This window comes from Lepisosteus oculatus, chromosome 5 (genome assembly GCF_040954835.1).
Source record: "Lepisosteus oculatus isolate fLepOcu1 chromosome 5, fLepOcu1.hap2, whole genome shotgun sequence".
NCBI lineage: Eukaryota > Metazoa > Chordata > Actinopteri > Semionotiformes > Lepisosteidae > Lepisosteus > Lepisosteus oculatus.
The window spans coordinates 31,471,627-31,494,037 of record NC_090700.1 but is presented as its reverse complement, the minus strand read 5'-3'; the positions used below and the strand labels follow the sequence as shown (position 1 = coordinate 31,494,037).

The 22,411-nt window shown below is 43.4% G+C and overlaps 1 protein-coding gene across 1 annotated transcript in view; it reads left to right on the top strand.

Moving 5' to 3' along the window:
- The window catches only part of LOC102685795 (capping actin protein of muscle Z-line subunit alpha 1), a 33,743-nt gene extending 11,332 nt beyond the window's left edge, over positions 1 to 22,411 (top strand). The window contains exons 2-10 of the mRNA XM_015342327.2: positions 8,607 to 8,670; positions 9,712 to 9,763; positions 11,140 to 11,203; positions 11,827 to 12,033; positions 15,119 to 15,198; positions 16,292 to 16,370; positions 17,393 to 17,464; positions 18,277 to 18,339; positions 19,746 to 22,411. Of these exons, the coding sequence (XP_015197813.2) occupies positions 8,607 to 8,670; positions 9,712 to 9,763; positions 11,140 to 11,203; positions 11,827 to 12,033; positions 15,119 to 15,198; positions 16,292 to 16,370; positions 17,393 to 17,464; positions 18,277 to 18,339; positions 19,746 to 19,886 (822 nt within the window). The 3' untranslated portion in view covers positions 19,887 to 22,411. The remainder of the gene's footprint in view (positions 1 to 8,606; positions 8,671 to 9,711; positions 9,764 to 11,139; positions 11,204 to 11,826; positions 12,034 to 15,118; positions 15,199 to 16,291; positions 16,371 to 17,392; positions 17,465 to 18,276; positions 18,340 to 19,745) is intronic.

Genomic DNA, 22,411 nt, shown 5'->3' with positions numbered 1-22,411 from the left:
CCTGATGGGTGCCAAACACTTTCCTGTATCTACTTTTAAGTATGCTCTTAAAAGTAAAAATATTTGAATTTGTCAGACTTTTAATGTGTAGTCAGTAATGTAAGACTTTAATGTTTTGTTTGAAAATTAACCTTGTAGAGCCAAATCTTGAGGGAACAGGTGAGGAATAAATTATTTTCATAGTATCGGATTTCTTTTGCTGCGTTACGGTTCGCCTTTGCGCAGGTTCAGCTTAGGTGAAAGGTTTTAGCTTCTGGGAAGAATGGGGCCTGTTCTGCGGTTCGGACTGAGCTTTAAGTAGGAGGCTCTTCAGAGAACTGATCATGGAGACTTTTCCTGTTTATTATCCTAGCTGTCGGGAAGTTCTGATTATGCATTCTGAGAGAAGAATTTTAATTAAAAACAGATCTTAAGTTTATTACAACTAACCAAATCCCAACACATGGGTGTGTGTGTGTGTGTGTGTGTGTGAGTGAAGAGTTCATTTCCTCTTTGGCCAGACCAATCGGAGCCCAGACTCTGACTTTAGTGCCCATCACCTCAGTCGGTGTGGTTAAGAGAACTGGCAGTAACAGAGTAATGGCCCTGGGCACTTCTGTGGGGTGCGGGATAGGAACAGAACTGGCACGGCCACCAGTAGCCATCGGGGGGAGCTGTGGAGCGGCAGGGCATACGTCACAGGAATTCAAATATGTGGTGAAGCGCACAGACAGGCTGTGTGTGATTTGCATAGGGAACCCCCCCTAGCACTTATTTTCCAGGTTAACCCACAGCTGGATTTGCATGGGAGTCTTGGTAGTCCCAGTCCCACCCTTGGGGAGTTGTAGTGTCCTCTCCCTGATCAGGCTGTTCTCCAAAGGTTAAAGTGCAGTAGACTGGGGAAACACGGAAATGTTTAGAAACTGCCCTGATGATAGTAATAACTTCATTACATGGGTCCTGAGCACTTAATCCAGTCATCCCCTGCTCTGTATCTGCCTTGCGGCTGCAGGGTGATCAGAGGGGCTGGAGGTCATTTGGTTGAGTCTAGGGTGTGCATACTTTGAGAGGTTCTCTTGGTGATTGATTTTTACCATGGGGTTTCTCTAAAAAGGTCCAATTCATCCCTGTCAATGGGTTTTCAATGTAACATCTCAATCACTGCTTTGTACGAATGCTCTCATACCATAATATTAGGAGCCAACTTAGGTTATGGTGTTGGTACTCTGCCAGTGAGAGCAAGGGCATGGCGTCTCTTCCACAATGGTTTGAATATTTGTAGCTCACTCCCCTCCCAGCCTGGAAGGGCTGCCTTCAGTTGAGCTTGAAATGGTGTGTGTGAAAGACCTTCTTATTCCAGTGGTTTGGTGAGGATTGGGATCTGGGATTATGGCCTAGGTTGGTGATGAACATCTGTGTTGTGCTTCTCAGGCGAAACAAACAGTACGATGGTCGGTCATGTCTCTGGTACCGAATGATGAAAGGGTGAAGATTCCCAATCTGAACTGTACTTTCCCCCACTCGTTAACTGCCCCACATCTTGATCCCTTTCCCAACTGTAAATACCGGGCAGAAAATAAGCCATCTAGTTTAACAAAGACGTCTGCCACTGTGCATTGTGTTCTTGCCGTTTTCTTTCGGAGCCTGCAGTTTCTGGCGGTCAGAAAGACTTGCAAAATGATTAACTTTCTTACATGAGACCAGATAGCCCCATTCATGGGAAAACCTGATGGGTCTGGGCCGGGTAGAGAAGACCTCTATGAAGAGGGGCTGTTTCTTCGGATCTTCTCCTGCTTTAAGCAGATGTCATTTCTGAGAGGGCAGCACGGAATAACCGGGCGAACAGCGAGTGCTACCCATAGGAAGGTGGGAATGACTATATCAAGCGCTTGCATAATGCAGGAAGCATTCATTGGTGTGCATGAGCCCAGCTGTTTAAATGCCAGATACCTACTTCGTGTGCCTGTGCCAGAATGTGATTGCAGTCAGTCATGGGCTCAGGGCGGACACGGCGCTACTCCATACGCGACGGCCAACTCCGCTGTGCCACAGACATGGCAAAACTCTGCACCGTCTAGGTTTCAACATGTAACTGTAACATGTTGAGTGCACTGAGCCCTTTTACATGTACACTGCTCATTTACGGGACAGCTCAAAGCTGCTTAAACTTCCAGATGACCCTAAGCTGTCCTAAAACTGGCCAGTTCCCCGGGTCACCCTGGGCCAGCTTGGGGACATCCTAAAAGTGGCTGGCTGGCTCCCACACAAAGTGGGTTTCACCAAGCAACTCCCCCCCTCCGCTGTAACTCAAACTGTCCTCAATTTAGGTGCAGAAAATGCATCAATGCCCAAAACAGCGAGTCTGGAAAACAAGATTATTGCCCTAACGAAGCCCTGCGTTGTTTTGTCCGTTCCATTTGATCTTGTGCCCTGTAGTTCTTGTGTCGACAGTGTTATCAAGTCAGTGTGTTGCTTTTTGGGAGCTATGGTTGATTTCTCCACCAGTAGTCTCCCGTCTTGACACAGTGCTACCTCAACTGGGGGTCTCGCTTGAATTCTGGCCCCGGGGTGCTGTCTGTATAGAGTTCACGCATGTGTTCACGCAGGCTTCCTCCAAGAGTCCAACGACATGATAGTAGGTTGATTGACTTGAACCTATTGGCCCTGGTGTTTTTGTGTCTATCTGCCTTGCAATAGACTGGCGTCCCATCCAGGGTGTATCCTGCCTTTTGCCCATTACTTGTTGGGAGAGGCACCCCCATGATCCTGAATTGAATGACGAGGTAATGGATGCATAGTCTCCTGCCTGTTATTGGCTTATTGAGAAAACTAGTAGTTCAACTGCACTAAGATCTGTGAAGTGGATTGCTGTAATATGCTGATGTGTGTGTGTGAATCAGACCTGAGCCTGCTCAGGATCACTTCAGTAAACACAATATGACAACGTCTAGGTTGTAGTGGAAATGCAAATTGATATCTTTTCAGCACCTAGATGTCCATGGGATAGGTGCTCCTTACTGAGCTAGGGCACCTTCTTGAGAGCAGAAACCATTAAAATGATCTGATCAAACAAGCAGTTTAATTAAGACCATTCATTAATGGAATGGTCTTAATTATGTCTATTATTTCTGTTCATTTGGAAGAGAAACCAGCAGATACAGGGGATTTACAGGCTAGAACCCTGCAGCATATCCTCAGTGTTGTGGACTGCTGTCGCTCCACACACCAGCGGCTGCAGGTCATGCCCATGCAAAGCAGACAGCTTTAGCTAGGAAACATGGTAGCTCCAGTACTTCAAGTGTAAAATCTTTAATTTGCTACGACAGAATTTTGTATTGTTTGTTCTCCATCACAGTGCTTGGAAATTAAGTAAAACAGGAAGCTATGAGGGCTTTTCTGTTTCCATTTCCTAGCTGAATAGCTCGTTTTCCACTGGGATGCTGCTGTAACGAAGTGCCAGCAGGTGTAATAATTGATGGAAAAGTGCATCCAAATGTGCATATACATGCGGGCTGTATTTCGGGCCTGGATTCTCCTTGTCCTGTTAAGGGTAGCGTACGCCTCTGTTGAAAGATGTGCGCTAGTGTAAAGGTCACTGGCCTTGATTCAGACTCCCCGTCTGGCATCAAATTTGGTTTATGTTGCCTGGTTCAAGAAAACCCGGAGAATGCCGTTATCATTCACCGTGGGCATGTGTTGGTCTTGATGTATGTGATCAGGCATTTACTTTTAATCTTCGAGTAATCACACCTGAAGGGTTCAGATGGCCAGGTCTAAAAATAAAATTGTCTATATATAAAATAATAGCCTCAGAGTGGTTTCTGTCTCTGTTAATGTAATATAAAAATATAACTAATCTAAAGGGTGCTTACAGTTAGTGTAGTTCAGATTGATTCAGTTATAGTTATGTGCATACCTATACAATACTGTTTTGGGGGAGGCAAACAGGGTTGAGGGGTTACCACTGCTTCCCTGTGGCCAGTCCTCTTCCTGTTTCAGTGATGTTAATGGGATTGCTAACAAACATGATACTGTCTGGATGAGTCTTTAAATGGCCACAGGTGAGGAGATGTGTGTGCTGCTTATATATATCTGCAGGCAAGGCAGGGACGTCGGTTACAAAATATTTTTTTTAGATATTAAAAGAGAAGGAGAGGTACCTTACTCTATTAAAATGAACAGTCTTGATTGGCATAACCCGGGCAATAAATCTTCATATTGAAGTGGTAGAACTCTGGATACTGACTGGAAATTTCTGCAGGAAATTTGTGTTGCTTTTCTAGTCCTTGGATATTTTGTGGAAAACTTTAAAGAAATGTTATAAAAAGCTGCATGACCTGTGGTTTGGGGTTGGTATTGCCCACATTGCAGAAATTGTAACTCAGTCTCCATGAGACACGCAGACAGGGAGAGAAGCTTGGGGTCGGAGCGCAGGGTCGGCCATTGATACGGCGCCCCTGGAGCAGCTGGGGTTAAGGGGCCTTGCTCAGGGGCCCAACGGAGTAGGATTCCTCTGCCGGCCGCGGGATACGAACCGTCAACCTTCCAGCCACAGGCGCAGATCCTTAGCCACAGAGCCACCGCTCCACCCTTGTGACTTCAAACATATGCTGGAGAAGTCTTAATGTTAGCTTTGGATGACAAAATTACAGCCTTAGCGTCGTGGGGGGAGGTGTAATCTTTTTTCGTTGCTTGTTCATTAAGGTGTTGGCCTGTAGGTTTGTGATGACTAAATCTATTTGTTCCACTGATATTTGCTACATGGTGCTGACAAGCTCATGTTACCCAGGACTCCAGGATTTCCTGTAATCTTTCAAAAGCAGTTTGCCTTTTATTAGCTTTTATTATTCTCTCTTTAGAAGGAAGAACTAAGCTATATCTCGTTGGACAGCCTACTGTTCATACACAATACACTGTAGGATTCTGAGTAGCAATAAAAGTGCCTCAGGGTAAAAAGATGACTTTAACAGTGCTGTGTAGACTTTTTTGTGCGCTGTTTGCTAGAAAGAAAAATGGCCCCTGTCCGTGAACATGAATGTTTAAGAATCTGAAGAGCAGCAGGTAGGGCTGTAAGGTGGTGTGGAAGTACACATATGCTTCGCATACCCCAGGGTCCTGTGTTCTGTTCCAGATGGGAGTGCCTATCTGTGTGGAGTTTGCATGTTCTCCCTGTTTGTGTGGGGGATTTGATAGTTGCCCCAGGTTCTTCCCCCCACCCCTTGCAAATGTGTGTGGGTGGTGATTCCCATTGTGAGCAAAATTGTTGTTTGTGACTAAAACTGAGCCAGATGAACAGGTTGGGCTAACTGCCCTCCTCCTGTCTGTTGCTGTTCTCTGACTAATCTTGAGATTAAAGTACCACTCTCTTGAGACAAATGTGCCTGTAAAATGAGAAAAAGAAGGACATTGTCTGGATTTGCTTGCTGTGAGTCCAATTCACACTTTTTCAGTTACTCATTTTTCAGCCGGCTGTCCAGTCAGACTAGGATAGAAACAACTAGTACCTTCAGGTTAACATTTGAAGGCAACCTACTCACTTCAGCCCAAAGCAATTGTAAGGATTGAACTTAGAATTTAACCAGGAGAGCTGAGGGATATTACCTGGAAGAAGAACTGGGCAGTTAAGCTTTACTCAAAGTTTACCATAACAAGGAGTTCCGAGTCACATGGGTCTTTATTGAGTTATTGATCAGCATTATTGATCAGCTGAGGATGGAGGACATCTGCTCTTCCTCGTTCATAGAAGCATCATAGAAACCCATCTGTGCTGTGCAAGACTGATGAATGAATGGATGTCAGGCTTTGACATTAATATGAGTGATAGATGTAGTCATATTATATTTATCTAGCTCTGGGGTTTACAAAAATTACCTTTGATTCTTTTTTTATTTTTCCCTGTAGTGTAGATTTTAGCCTGCTTCTTTTCCATCTTTGGATCCAGTTTAGCCAGGATTACTAGCTGTGCAGTGAAAGCATAAAGTCAGGTCTGTCTTCTGCAGCTGAGGTGTCACTTGCTGGTTTTCCATATTGCTTTCCAATGTGACACAGTGGTTCGCCTTACTGCCTTACAGAACTGGGGTGCCATCTGTGTGGAGCATGTATGGTATCTCCGTGTTCACATGGATTTCCCCCAGGCGCTCCGTTTTTTTTCCCAGTAACACCCTGGTGGGTTAATCAGTGTGTGGGTCGGTGTCTGTGTGTGCTTTGCGATGGACTGGTGTCCCATCCAGCGTGTGCCCTGTCTTGTACCTGTTGCTTTGTGAAATAGGTCCCAGCTCCTCTGGGACCCTGAATTGGATGAAGCAGTTTGAGAATGGATGGATGGACTAAAGAGCTCACAACAGGCACAAACAGTGTCATGTTAAGCACCTCACATGTGTTTCTTCCTCTTAGTCCTTGGGTTTTGAAGGTCTCTGGGGAAGCCTCCTGTAGCCTGCTCTGTGTACAGAGAGAGTGACTGCCATCCTTAAAATACTGTAACAGTATTCCAGAAATTACGGGTTTTAGAATGAATGAAGAGTTAACCAGGTCTAATCTGTGTTATTTATGAAGTATTGCAAGAGAACTTAAAGGTCTTTCTTTGCATAGTAACCTGCTTCATTCCACATATCTTGAGCTGTGAGCTGTCATTTAAGCCAAGCCCAGGTGCTCTATAATTCAAGATGGCTCCAGTCCTAGAGGTAGATTTACAGAAGTACTGCAAGGTAATTCATTCTATGGCTTTCCTTCCTGCTAGGCCTGTTTCTGCCAGAATCGACTGCTTGTGAAACCTGAAAGGCAGCAAACTGCTGTGCAATAGGAGTCTGGTGTCTCTGCAGACAAGCCTGCAGCAATTCTGAAAGAGGAAGTTGAGGCTTTTGCAGAATTCAGAGCCTTTACCTGAAATGGTAAAAATCTGCAAGGCTGCCTAGCGAAGCAGGAAGCAAAGAATGTCTCATTAAGACTGCACTGCCGAATCTCTCTCTCTCTTTGCCGGCTCCTGAAACAGTTTTGCAAGAATTTGATTGTGGTTCCTTACTCGGAGATCGCTTTTGAAAGAGCTGACAGTGTGATTGATTGTGTATGACAAATCTGCTGAAGTGTTCATGGCTTGGATGCTAAAATCATATTATAAGGATCTTCAATACACCATAAATCGGATAATGCTGTAATTTATGAACTACTCTTTTTTTTTTTAGTTTTAGGGTGTCTACACTGAAAATTACAGTGCACCATCTCACACTGCGGGTTTATAGAAACCGCAGCAGTGACTGGATTAATGTAGTTTACTGTGTCTCAGAATATTTCACCTTTTGAGGGCCTCTCACTTAATAATTTAGTTTATTCCAAAAACCTGAAAAGGCCCCAAAATATAAAACGTTCGTCTTCATCATGTTCAAAGGTTACCCAATCCCCTGTGTTAGGCACTTTGTACTGTGTCCCGTAAATGTGTTCTGAGGTTTCTGCGTTGTATTCCTCGAAGTGGACTTGAGCTTGAGCACAGCATTGCAAATATCTACCAGGGACATCGGGGGTCTGCTTCTTAAAAAGCTCCAACGTGCTTGAAGTACAAGCATGCGCAGTAGTCGTCTCAAGGTGGCGGGGGAGTTAACGGGTTGTGGGGCGCTCCTCTTCTTGCTCTGCTGTCAAACGCTCCCCTTCTCTAACGTAAGAGCCCAGACCTGCGCAAGCCTGAAACTAACCTGTCAAACTCCCCCCCCCCCCACTACCCCGGTGTATCTCACTGCCAGCAACAGATAGCCTACATGCTTACATGTGCAGTATGGCTTACTAAGAAAAGCCCAGGATAGAGTTCCTGCCATCTAAGGAATGGCAGAGTTTGAGAACCTGCAGAGAAGGTATTTTTTCTCCCTTCTATTGACTCTGGTGCCCAGTATTGAACTCTGGTAACCTGAAAGACTCCTACTGTGCTGTAGTATTTCATAATCGAGTGTGTGGTTACTACACTGGGCTTTTGCAAGGGTTAGCAGTCAGGCCTCTACCTGTTCTCTAACTCCTGTCTTCAGGGGTGGCGAGACTCTGTTTTAAAAAAAGAGAAATTGAGAAACAGAAACCAATTGAGTCAATTTGACTTTTCCAGTCCCGGCGAATGAAATTCAAACTCATTTGCGCATTTCTTGCACCGAGTATTGTCTTTTCTGCGGTTTGCTGTCGCTCCCAGCTGCTGGTGAAGTGCCAGCCACAGTTACTTCCCCTGTGTGAAAGTTGAGAGGCAGGTCTCGCTCTCTCTCTCTCGCGGCTGGGTGTGACGTCAGGCCAGCCGGGCGTAAGCTGACCAACCCAGAGGACGAGGGACTTGCTGGTGTAACGTCAAAAGTTTAGAAACAATCATGGGCGTGAAATGTAGACCGCCATCGCAAGTGACCTATAAGACTGTAGAAACACGCTGATACCCGTTCTGGCATTTACACAAAACTGTTAAAAAAAGCATTTGGAAAAGCTGAAAAGAAGGTCACAGTTTTTAAAAAAAGAACCCTATGCTGTCATGGCAATAGCAAAGACAAGAGGTTAAAAAAAGGCAAAGTAATACATGTGCTGTAGGTTTAGATCGGGCTTTAGATGCTATCTGCAACTTCTCTTTTTCACATGAGATTCAAGTTTTTTTTATCTTGCTATCTGTTCCACAGGTCCGCATAGCAGCCAATTTTGTCACCCACGCTCCTCCAGGAGAATTTAACGAAGTCTTCAATGGTGAGAGGAGCTGTTTTGTGTTTTGCTTCTGTGAGCTAATGTCAGTTTGGTGGACAAATGTCCGGCTGCCTTTAAAGGTTAATCAGTAGCAGGAGTGATTACGGCAGCTTCCAGTGATTGTATCAGCCTTTTCTTTTAAAAAAATGAAAGTCATTTACGAGAAAGTAAGGAAATATTGATCCAGATCTGAAGAGTCTTTTCGTCCAGTAATACCAACTCCTAAAAAACGCCTCTTTCGTAAGAAAGGTCTGCTCATCAGTCTTTCAAAACGAAATGTTTTAGTTTTCAATTTTTTTCACAGTTTAATAATGTGGGTATTGCATAACGTTTGGTCTGGTCTGTTAGCACTTCTGTGACAAGCTGTTCTGTTGTGATCTTTTAAATAATAATGGTAAAAGCAGTATATATTGTCTAAGGTCTCACATTCATCACTAGGGCTGAAAGATATCTTACATTCTGTTCATAATTGTACATGAAATCAAATCGTTGAATTATCAGTTAAAGCCAGTTCATACAGAACCTCTTTACAATGCGAATCAGGCTCTGATTTGTTTGCCCTGTCAAACAGATGACAGTTGGCTTGGATATATTTGTGTTTTTACTCAAGTTACAGTTTAAGCTACAGACACTTTTCATAGTGTTTGTAATGAAAATTAAAATGTGCCAACAGAAAAATGACATTCATATAGCATCCAAGCATTGTAATAGAATGAACCTGACTTATGTCAGTCAACACATTTTAAAAACTAGGCTTGGCCTGAATATTGGTTCCTAGCTAGACCTAGGAGATGTGAATAGCAGGGCTGGCCTGTTCAATGCACTTGTGACCTTAAGGTGACTGTTCACCCAATGGGCATTGTCTTCTTTTTGCTAGAACATCCGTTCATCTGGGCTGGATGTCAGTTGCTTGATAAGTTATTGAGGTGAACCTGCAGATTAAGTACTGTATGTCATTGGCTTGTCTGGTGTATATCAAAGTTTGTAAACCCACTGTGCTGAGCCGGAACCAGAAGACCCAACTCTGTCTCCTTCCTTTTGCAGATGTGCGGCTACTGCTCAACAATGACAATCTTCTCAGGGAGGGGGCGGCACAGTGAGTACTTGTCCTCTCTTCCAGATTTCAGGGGGGTTTCAGTGGGTTTTGAGGGGGGAAACGTCTCCGGCGCCGCAGGGCATTTTTTTTGCCTCGAGCTTAAAACATGCAGTTCATTCCAGATATAGTAGTTTCAGACTGTAAAGAAGTTAAGCAGTTACCCAGTTAATCGCACCAAATCACAGAACACTGTAGTGCAAAGCCATTTTTGGACCAAATCCGTTTCTTTGCATGTAAAGGACATAAAATCACAGGTCTACCTTGGGGATAGTTTCAGTTTATACAGCCGTTTTAAATATCTTTAGGCCTCCTATTTCCAAGAAATGAGCTTCAGGTTTTGCACCCTTCCTTCTTTTTTAGAAAAGATGCATTAGCACAGCATCTTCTCCCTTTGCTTCACCCTTTGTTTCCTCTGGAAAGACTTCTGACTTTCATTGGAATGAGTGTCCCAGTTTCTTCAGCTCTGTGAAGGCAGCAGTAACGCCTGTCACTGGTTAAGTAGACACTGGTCTGTGATGTCCTCTAGAGCCTGGAAATATTGAACTCTGGGTTTCACTGTGACACTGAGAATGGGCTCTACTGAGAATCAGACTCTTCTTGGCCTTTCTCAGTGTGGGTCAGCTCTCAAAGAGAATTCTAGAGGACCTGAAAACTGGAGCCCATTTCTCTTACCAGTAAGATTGGAAGGTACTTTCTGTCTGAGAACGTTCAGCAGGGAATTCACTGTTGGTTTTGTGCACAATAGAAAGTAGTAATATCCAAGCTATATGAAGGGTTCTTTTCTATATCTGTGCCTAAACTGGGGTTATAAATGTACTGCTCTGAAAACGTCTACACTTTTAACTCAGTGCTCAGTGTTTTTCCTTTTCTATGCAGAAACAATTCTGTGGAACCCTCCTGTTGAAATCCTGGCTATTTATTTTAAGCTACGTTAGCTCTGATCGATGTTTTTTAGGACAGAAAAAAACATTTTGACTTATGGATGTATAGAGCGGACCAAATTACGTTAAGGATATGGAAACCTTGACAATAAGTCAGTGTTATTTGGTTGGTAAATGTGATGCTGCTACGACAACAACACTAAGGCTGTTCATGTATAGTTACCTGAATTGTTGGGATCAGGTTGTTGATGATTCTGGTCACATTTCAAGTCCAGGACTTTTACACAGCAGGATATCGATTTGTCATACAATACCCATATCCAGGAGCAAAACTGACAATAGGCTGTAAAAATCTGCTGCAGCCATGAGGTTGAATTTTCCACATCATCGTATTTAATGGAATTGGAAATGAATCTTTTTTTCAGCTCGAGACTCATTTGGTTCCATTAATTCCTATCATGTCTAACTTTTTTTATTTTTTTTGTTCTGCCACAGCGCGTTTGCCCAGTACAACATGGATCAGTTCACCCTTGCCAAAATTGAAGGGTATGACGATCAGGTGAGGGTGGATGATATTTTGGTCGAGGTAACAGAGGTTTGTCACAGCACCCTGGCTGTGACACTGCTTTGTAACCTCTGGATTTATTTCTTTTGATTTCTTCTCGGCGTTCTAGAGCTTTTTTTAAAATGCCCGAGGTCGATGCCATTGTGTCACTTTGCTCGATCATAAGTTTTCAAAGGTCATGAATGGGTGAGACCTGACTCCATGAGGCTGTAAATTGCAAGTGAGATGGTTGAATGATGAAATGACCGATATAAGCTGCTCACACACACACATATTAGAACTCTGGGAGGGCAGATCAGATTGGTGCTTCTAATATAATAGCAATGGTATGGCTGGGCTAAAAACTTAAGAAAACTACATTTTGTGATTAGTGTTGTACAAACAATGTAGTACAGAATAATGCAAATATTTTTAGTATGCATAAAGATGTAATTGATTGTTCTGAATTACGCTGTGTTTTATGATTATGACTCTGAGTGTACTTTTGTAACGGCAAGTATCTGTATATCTGGAGGAATAGTCAGAGATCGTGTAAGATCGATGTAGGTCAAAGCGCCTGGCAGGGCAGGAGACGACCAAAGGGAGACTTCCTTCAAGCGCGCCATCATCTCCTCTAGGTCCTGATCACAGAGCACGGAGACCTGGGCCACGGCCGCTTCTTCGACCCCCGGAACAAGCTGTCCTTCAAGTTCGACCACTTGAGGAAAGAAGCCAGCGACCCGCAGCCCTACGAGGGGGAGGCTTCGCTGAGGTCGTGGCGGGACGCCTGCGACACCGCCTTGAGGGCCTACGTCAAGGAGCACTATCCCAGCGGCTTCTGCACGGTGCGTACCCGCTCCCACTCCCGGAAGAGGTTTTTGGGGAATTAAAGAATGGGAGTTGGATATTTCACATCTTGGTTTCACTCTTTCTCTTGAAAACAAGGGATTGTGAAGACCTATCCTGGAGGAAGCACCTATTGTAATAGGTTTTTAAGAAGTAGCACCCATTGTGAGATGGTTAACAGGTGTAGACTGATCAAGGTTCCTCAAGCAGCTCCTCCAGAATTGCGATGGATTGAAGTTTGTGTGACCTCTGTTGCCTTTTTGTTTTTCCTTGAGCCTGAAACATGCAATTCATTCCAGATATAGAAGTTTCAAACTGTTAAGGGCCTGAAAAGAAGGAAAGCAGTTACCCAGTTAAACAATAAAAATCGCAGAACACTCTAGTACAAAGAGATTTTTTGACAATCAGTTCATTTGCATGTAAAGGACATAAAATCACAGGTCTACCTTGGGGATAGTTTCAGTTTATACAGCTATTTTAATTATCTTTAGGCCTCCTGTTTCCGAGAAATGAGTTTCAAGTTTTGCACCCTTCCTTCTTTTTTAGAAAAGATGCATCAGCACAGCATTTGCTCCCTTGACTTCCCTTTTTTTCCTCTGGAAAGACTGCTGACTTTAATTGGAATGAGCGGCCCAGTTTCTTCTGCTCTGTGAAGGCAGTAGTTACGCCCGTTTAGTAGACACCGGTCTGTGATGCCCCCTAGAGCCTGGGAATATTGAGCTCTGAGATTCCTGTGGTCTAGACATTGCCTCTTCTGGCAAAAGAGTAAATAGAGAGCAATAGAATGCCAAGAACTAAAAAATCCATCTCTCATTCTTTTATTCACAATGGGTGCTGCTAAGATATCTCAGATGCAGTATCCAGTGTGAGGTAGTTAACAGGCTGGTGTGGGTGCAGACTGTCCAGGGTTTCTCAAGCAGCACCTCCAGAACTGGGATAGTTTGACTTTTGTGTAACCCCTGCAGCTTGCCTGGACCCTCTGATCTCCTGTTAGAGCTGTGAGAGTTAGAGCTGTGCTGGTCCCACGTTGGTGCAGAATGCTGTTCTTGCTATAGCGCGGGAGTTGCAGAATGAGGAGGTGCAATGCAGGGCCTGACAATGCCCATGTAGGAGGAAGCCGTCATCTCGCGCGTGCTTGCCACTGTCCGCTATTCCAAACTGAGACAAAGAGAAGGAACCACAGGAGAAATAGATGATCGCAAATGGGAGATAGCAAGCTCTTCTTGGAATGGAGCGAGAAGCTTCATTGGGATTTTATATTTATGAAAATAATAGTAGCTAATATGTGAAGGAAGGGGATTCTTGCCTTCTTGCTCACTAACCATGCTCTCGCGGTTTGTCTAATCCGACATCATATGGGAGCTCAGGGGACTGAAGACGGGTGGGTGTTCTCAGATGGTGTTGAGATTGTTCGAGTTCCAGTTGCATTACAAATATGACTCGCTTCAGGCTATACTTAATGGTCTGTTTTTTCCACTGTTTTCTTTTTATTTGTAACATTGGGTTAAGAGCAGGAATAAAATCTGTATTACAGACAAGGTGGAGCACTACAGCCAGTAATCAGATAAGATCACTTCATTTACTTTTCCTGGCATTATGTGAAATAATGCAATTATACACTTACACTTATATTGTGCTATTCTGGACACTCCGCTCAAAGCAATGGGGACTCCCCTCCACCACCACCAATGTGCAGCGATAGTGCGCCAGTACACTCACCACACACCAGCTATCAGTGGGGAGAAGAACAGAGTGATTAAGCCAATTCAGAAATGTGGATTATTAGGAGGCCATGATTGATAAAGGCTCAAGGGAAATTTGGCCAGGAGTCCGGGGTAACACCCCTACTCTTTTCGAGAAACATCCAGTGATTTTTAATAGCCACAGTGAGTCAGGACCTTGGTTTTATGTCTCATCGGAAAGACGGCACCTTTTTACAGTATGGTGTCCCCGTCACTATTCTGGGGCATTAGGAGCCACACAGACTGCTGGGTGAGTGTCCCCTACTAGCCCCTATAATACCTTTTCCAGCAGCAACTTTAGTTTTTCCCAGGAGGTCTCCCATCCTGGCCAGGCTCACACCTGCTGAGCTTCAGTGGGCTGCCAGTTGTAAGTTGTAGGGTGTATAAATAGTTTCAATATCCTTGAAAGAATTGCTCTCACCAGCTAATAAAAATGAAGCCTGATATAGCTGCAGCATACATGTCAAAACAGTGCCCTTTGAAAGTCACACTTAATTCTAATCAAATTGGCACTGTGGTTTCCTAATCATTTACCTAACAGGTAATCTGGCTTGTTTACCTGTCAGGGTAGAATGCTCATTTCCATAGACTTAGAAGAGAGCAGGTTTGCTTTTGCTAGATTTCTGTTATTTGATAAGATAAGCAGCTGGTGAGGACAGGCTTAAGAGAATTTCAGTTTAGTCATTCAGATTCATGTGGCTTTATCAGTTTATTGAGCTGATCCCTTTATTTAAGAATTTCATTGCTTATAATGTTATAAAATCCTGAAGAAAAAACGTTATAAGGCAATGTTCAACATTCTAACAAGCTCATACATCAAATACACAAAGTTACTTATGGGCAGCTGCAGAAAAAGAGACCTTGAACTTGAACGGTGAACAGACAACATAAAATTTTCATAAATGATGCTGGTGACCTGCTCCTTTGTGTAGTGGCATAGCACAGGTTATAAAAACAGAGGCAGAAAACTGGAGCTGTAATAGGCCAGGTATGAGGACACACTGTGGGACCAAGTTAGAAAAATATGATCCTTGAGTGGGATCTGTGGAGAGATACCCATAAGCATTCAGCCCATCCTGCTCCGATGTAGGACTTCTGATTTGTTAGAGGGTGTTTCTGAATTAACAGGATGTCCTAACAGGAAGTTTTGAATGTGACAGATTTAAGAAGAAAAAAATCTACAGATATGTTGGTGGCAGACAAGATGCAGTTAAGTGCTTATTTATCTCCTTCAGGGAATTCACATTTATGCATGATCATACCATTCCACATAAGCAATACTGTTTTGCACGCAGTTTCTGTTTATTTCATGAGCTTATTTATGCCTTTTCTCTTCCTCCAGGTTTATGGCAAAACAATTGATGGCCAACAGACCATCATTGCCTGCATTGAAGGCCACCAGTTTCAACCCAAAAACTTCTGGTAAGAACCTGTTAATTTCCTGTCTTGAACAGAAGGGGTGTATCTGGTGCTTTCTATACAGAAAATAGCACCAGATAGTTTGTACAAATGCCAAATGCTGTTATGATAGTATTCAGTGATTATTTGGGACACAACTGTGAGTACACGTCAGCCTTCCTTAATTTAAAAAATTTGCTTGATTGATCAAAAACATATGTGTTTCTGATGTTTACAAATATCCAGTTGGGTGAAACCTGTGAAACCTAATGAATAGGAGCTCTCCTGGACCCCTACTCTAAAGCAAGTTAGAATAAACAAAAAAAGTTGGGCTTTGCATTGATTAGGGAGAGAGGTGAGAAGTGTTGAATGAGGCAATCTGTTACTTTAGCAGTACCTGATCAGTCCTGTAGCCAAGGTGAAATCTGACCATCAAGACGGTGAGCGGTATGAGATGGACGTTTCAGGTTCGAAGGCTGTGATTAGCATTATCTTGAAACGGAGTTCATTAAACCGAACCCGTGATGTCATAAAATACATTCAGGGCTTTTAAAATGTGACAGAATCAACCAATTGAAATAAATGCTAATGCAGGCCACTGAGTGGATTGCAAAAGTGACATCACTTTCAATGTATGTGTGGTTCCTAGGTTAAAGGAACATAAGAAAGGTTACAAACAAGGGGCTATTGAGCCTATGTAGCCTGTTTGGTTGCTAGTTAATTGATCTGGTCATGTAAGAATATAAAAGGAAATAAAGTGATGGGATAAGGGAAGCTGTTTTTTCCAACAAGAGAAATTGCTAAGTTGACAACTTTTGATTTGCTGTGAAGCTAGAAAGTGTGTTGAAAAGGGTGATGTAATATGATTGCTGAATGGCCTTATGTCTGGCAAAAAAAATACTTTAGGCTTTAATGAAAAAAGAGGTTGAAATGATTGGTTTGCACTTTCTTGCAGTTAATTACATTAATTGCTGCTTATCACTTTAAACCTTTTTTAAAAGAGATTCACCCAGCTTGTGACACCTGAAATGGCTGAGCCTCGGAGAGAGAGCCCTATTTCCCTCAGCTCAGAGCATGGTGACGAGTCTTCGTTCTTTTTTTTTTCTGTTCTTTCTAGGAATGGCCGTTGCAGATCTGAATGGAAGTTCACTATCACCCAGTCCACTTCTCAGGTGGTGGGAGTCCTGAAGATCCAGGTGTGTTCTGCATACTGGGATGGATCTCTGAATAACTGTTTGATTTGCTTTTTGCCATGCAAGGAAGGGGTTTTATTTCAGTTTGGTACAGGGAGCCCTGAAGTGACAAGTGGAGAGAAGAGCATGAGATTCATTCATTCCCCTGCCTTTAGTTTCATGTTCCCAGCCCTTTAAAGATAGACACGGATTTGTATTGAACGAAAACGTTGTGCAGATTACAAAATATTAAGATATTCCATTCATTCATAACTACTTTATCCGATGAAGGGTTTCAACGGAGTCAAGGATCTCAGCAAGCAACCAGCACAAGGCAGGTTTCACTCTGGACGGGGTGCCAGTGCATTGAAGGGCACACAGACATAGACGTACACACACTCATGCTGGGGCCAGTTTTCCCAGAAGCCAGCCTACCACTAATGTGTCTTTGGACTGTGGGAGGAGACTGGAGCACCTGGAGGAAACCCACACTAAAACAGGAGGAACATACAAGCTCCATGCAGATAGCACCCCAGGTCCAGAATTGAACCCAGGGCCCCAGTGCTGCAAGGCAGCAATGTTAGTGCCTCCCCTATTCCATCTTTTAATCATCTTACACTGAAAGGGTGGCGTTTGGCATTAAATCTCTTGCACCTAAAATCTACTTCAGTTGCTTTCTTTCATGTTCAGGGCAGTTTGTTGTTGACACGCACTACACTTGGTCTAATAAAGGACCTTTTTTTTTTTTCCATCGCACAATGTGCCAATTTAAATTTCTTTCACAGTGACTCATCCTCTTTCATTTTTTGACTCTGAAGTCAAACTCGGGGTTCGCCTTTTGGCATTGAAGAGCTGGGATACCTCCCTTCATTTCCTAACCTGTTTGAAACTTGTCAGTGCTTTAGTGGCCACAGCAGTGTAAAAAAACAAAGCAACGTCCTGTCATTAAAGGTTTTACGATTCCTGTATCTCGTGTATGAGTTATATATATATATCGCATGTCTCCTCTGCAATTGATTGTGCCTCTTTGCGTGTTCCCCATACAGGTGCATTACTATGAGGATGGCAACGTCCAGCTTGTTAGTCATAAGGATGTGCAGGAGTCCATAACAGTGACTGTAAGTTGGTCCTCCGGCTCTCTGAAGCGCTGCCGGCACGCTGGTGCGGTTTGCTGACTCACTTCCTCGCGTCCTGAACTTCTGCCCTTAAAAGGAAGCTCGTTCAGATAAGATTCGAGCACAGCGCTGCGGCAGGAGGCCACCCAGCCACGGGCCCACATCGCAGCCCGCCTCGGCCTCTCGAGTCTAAAACACCTCCAGGAGTGCCGCTGGCTGTCGAGGAGCTCGAAAGCCAGTTCAGGCATGACGAAAGTTTTGGAAAACCAGGTCACAAAAGCATGTCCGGCTAAGTGGAACTGCTTTTAAAAACCGATAACGGGAGGTGCTGGTTTATGCAAAGGGTGGTGGGAGTGTGGAACAAGCTGCCCAGCCATATTGTTGGAGCTAGATGAGATCGGGTCGCTAAACTGCCATATGGGCTAGATGGACCCGATATTATGATAGTGTTTGTAACTGTTCTTATGTTCTTAATTGGGATGTTTTAACAGTGTTGTGCTGTTATTTCTATTTTGGTCTACAGTACTTGTGGAATAGTGAAAAGAGCAGAAGTATCAATTTAAAAAAATCAAATAAGAGTTTGCAATAAATCTGAACTTTTTTGACGTATTTACAGGACTTTTCTCTGGCGTCAGTTTAGATGGGTGGTTGGTAGCTGTAGTGTTCTTGCATGGCCTAGTAAAATCGCACAGGAAGATAATGAGTTGTCTGTATTTATAAAAGCTATCTATGAGAGTGCTTTCCAGCCCCATCAGAAGTCTATGGGTGTGTTTCACCTTCTCTGCAATAAACCTTTTCTTTTCGCACTCTTGCAGAATGAAACCCAGACTGCCAAGGAGTTTGTGAAAATAATTGAAAGTGCAGAAAACGAGTACCAGGTAAGTTCTCTCGCACCAAGCACGGTTCAGCTTACTTTTGCTTTTTTATCATCATTTCAATTTTTGCTTTCTGTTTCAAGGCTTCATTTTGAGCTAGTGGTGATCTCCTCAGCCTTTGATTAGTTTGTGTTTGTTTTCCCACCTCTCTGCATGTATGTGTTTAGGCGGGAAAGTCTCAGTCTGTGGCACCATTTAACTTACGTTTTTCCCCGGGGCAACGCAAAACTTGGTTTCCTGTTCCTGTTGTGCAGTGAGAGATGTATTGCACAAAGCTGCCAGGCTCTTCAACCAGTGCGTTTTGCACCAAATGCTAAGTGTTTGTGCGGGCTGCAGGACACAGATGCACGACTTTTCTAAAGCACTGAAAACTTGCAAAGTTTTTTCATGTGGTTCTTCCATTTATTATTCTCAAGTGCAAAAAAACAAAATGTGATAAATATGATAATTATTCTTAGTAATTAGTAACCCTTACCGCTTAAAATGTGGTCGTTGACACGGCACATCTAGGAAAGAGGAAACTTGGTAATCAAGGTCTCTTGTAGTTTTCATTCCAACTGAGGATTGGACTCCGAAGAGAACCCCAAATCTGAGGGGTAACTTACATTTAAGAATTGTGTTTTTATTTGTTTGGAAGAGTGGGGCCACCTATCAGCCAGCAGGGGCCAGTGTTAAAGAGCATACTGAAAACTTAACAAAACTGGCTTTGGCTCCAATTAAATATGGGAACCACTTGTATTTGTTGAATTTGTAACGCCTCTCCATGTGTATCCCTGTGGTAGTAGCGTAGGGATAGTAGCATGATAACTAAAAGAAAAATCCATAGAGTCTGATTTGTGGTATAAAGCTCACAGGCGGAGGGCAGATGTCTGTATTTAAACCAGCGACGTCAGGGCTGTAGGATATGGGCTGCGCTCCTGCTTTTTAGTCCTTTTGCATGTGTAAGTGGCACACAGAGGAGCAGACAAGCACTACTGTCTCATACAGCAGGGGGTACAGATGCCCATTATGAAAGTTGTAGTTGTTAATTACAGGGAGATATGTAGGAAAAAATGGGTATTTCCAGGGCATGCTAAGGCGCACGTTCTGAATGTGTCAGGATTGCCAATAGCTGGCAATGAGAAACCTGCAGTGCGATTTATCTCGGGTACCAGTTTGATAGGTGGAGAGGAAGAGGGGGAAAGTCTAACCCTGCCTCGTGGTTGGTTGGTATTGACATTGTTCCTTGTTTGTGACAAAATGACCTATTTTTTTGCTGGTAAGAAATGATTTTGAGACCAGGCCATTCCAAAAGATTGACCAAACTGCTGCAGAATGAGTGTGTAGAGTAAAATGAGAATCCTGCCACCTTATATAACCCTGCCTCCCTCCTTTTCCATTTTTTCTTCTTTCCTGCGTGTCCCGGGCAGACGGCCATCAGCGAGAACTACCAGACCATGTCCGACACCACATTCAAAGCCTTACGCCGGCAGCTGCCTGTCACCCGCACCAAGATCGACTGGAACAAGATCTTGAGCTACAAGATCGGCAAAGAGATGCAGAACGCTTAGAGCAGATGTGCATGAGTTCGCTAATGTTACCAACGTGTGCAAAAAAAAAAAGACAAACTAAAACTTTGAAAAAAAAAGAAAGAGGCAAAGCAAGGTGTGGTCTCACGGAAAGTGTGGTCCGATGTTTGTTTTCCTTGGGGGGGTGGGGGTGGAGGATTGATTTTTTTTTTTTTAAAGAACCCAAGGTTTAAAATGGGCAGGGGTACTTTCGTTGCTCAGGCTATTGGAAAATCGAGATCTAATTGAATAAGCACTGACTTATCAGTAGAATTGAAGCTTATCTTGCATTTGAACGAGTTATTCTAATTATTCCGTACACTTTGAGACAACAGAGGCTTTTCTCTCTCTCTCCCACCCCCACGCCCCCTCCCCCCTCTATGAAGTCTCTGATGGAGGTAGTAACTAGTGCCCCATGCCATGCCAACTGACATGCTTAGCAGTCAGAGCTGTCTGCAGCAGTCAGATAGTTTTAGCTTGCTTACATCCTTCTTCATTTGCCCGAGTTGAGCAGATCCAATCTCGAACGGTTTTGATACACCTTTAAACTACATCCCCACTGCACCAGAGCTTCCGCAAACAAGTTTCGCAGTGACTGAAATAATGGTGCATAACTGCTATGTCTCCAATGTCAGGAAAATACTTTACAGTAACCCAGTTTGATCTTCTGCAAAATCTCTTTCCCATGGTAAAGATCCCAAGTTCAAGTGTGTTCCTTCCTCTGCGTACACAAGACAACGATTTGGTTATGCAATGTAGTGTTGGGGGTAATTTGATTTCTGTAGTAAGAAGTCTTAAGGCACTGTTGCCTATTGGGAAAACTGCTGTGGTTTTGTTTCTCCCCTCTGGTCTGCACGTGCAGAATTGATGGATTTAAAGGCAGCCAAAAAGGTGGGGGGGGGGAACAGTGTTTTTGTCTATGCATCCACACGCCATACCTAAACCTAGCCCGCGGGGCTGGTTGCTTTGCAGTGTTAAAACTCCTTGCACAGAATTTGTGGTTCAACCTCTTTCTGTCTTAATTTGCGAAAAGCTGCCGCCCCCTTCTGGTGTAAAGTGTGAGAGTGGAGATGAACAAGTGGAAGTTATCCTGTCTCCATAGATGTCCTTTTTTTTCCTTTCATTAGCTTTTAGTGCTAAATATTTTTACAACTGTAAGAACAAACATGTATAAATTCAAATGGAATAAAGGATTTGCACCAAATTGTGGGGTTTCCTTAATCCAGAGGAATTTTGTTTTTTTTAAAATAGCTTTTGTTTTTTCCTGGGTTCTTGGAGGCAGAAGGTGAATTGAAAACATCTCAATTGGGCAGCTTCTAGGACAGCATGTGGATGTTGGGAATGTTAGTTGGCAACCCGCTTTCTGCACCTTTGGAATTCAAAGGGAAACTCCAAGATTGTAACCTCCAGGTTTTGAGCTGTGGGTGTTGAATCCTCTTGCCCAGGAGTGATGAATGCTGCACGTTCACCCTCTTATTCTCACAACGGCAGCAGTGTGGCTGCAGCTCTCATCAATAACACTGCTTGTTTTCGGGTGCCAAGCAAGTCACAAGCAGGGGCACCCTGGTTGACTCAATTCTTGTGAGCTCTGGAATTGTTGAGCCACTTTAGTGCAATTCTCATCACAGTGGCTTGAAGTCATGGCACATGCTCTGACCAGCGATGTGTATAATATCAGGGAACATTTGCAGTCTGAAAGAGCACTGTAAAAAAATGTATTTGCTTGGGTGGGAGGGTGCCCCCCAAAATTGCCTGAGCTAGCTTTCCTTGGCCCTGTTTTTACCACTTCACAAAATCAGTAGGAGATTTTGGGGTTTTCCTATTCCTTGACTCGGAAAGTAATGGCCAACCAATTTACTCTTTTGAAGTCCCATCACTGCCTCTAAAATAGTTCTCTTTTTGATGGTGAGAATGTTTAAACATTTAAGGAAGTCTGAAATGTCCAGTGTGGGGTGTCTCAGTTGTGTCCTAAAGGTTTTGGCTTGTGTATGAGCACTTCAAAAGGGAACGCCTATCTTTAATAAATAATGTATTCATCTTTTAGCTCTTAATCTCACTATCATGCTGTTACTGTAGGAAGATGAAACTGAATGTGTAAAACAGGCCGCTAGCTGGTTATATCCACATTTTCTGGCTGTATCTGGCTTTTCTGGGGAATTGCAGAGCTTGTTTTTGGTCATGTTGTAGCTTTCACTTCCTGTAGCATCTGCACTATTAGTATTGTCTTTACTATCTTACGCGCTTCAGTGAGACCATACCTTTCATAAAAATTAAACGCTTGGGGAGCCTTGGATTAGTAGATTTATGCAAAAAACAAAAGAATAGAGTGGCTCCGTTAAAATAACAGCACTACTAGTAACAGTTCTTGAAGCAATAGAGAACAGCTGACAGAAGTGTCTCTTCCTGTAAATGCATCTCTTTTGGAATGAAACCATCTGTATTATATCTCATTACTGTCATCCATTTATATCTTGTGGTCCTCTGTGTAAAACCATGTCGATTGGACAATACACTTGCGAGTTATTCTA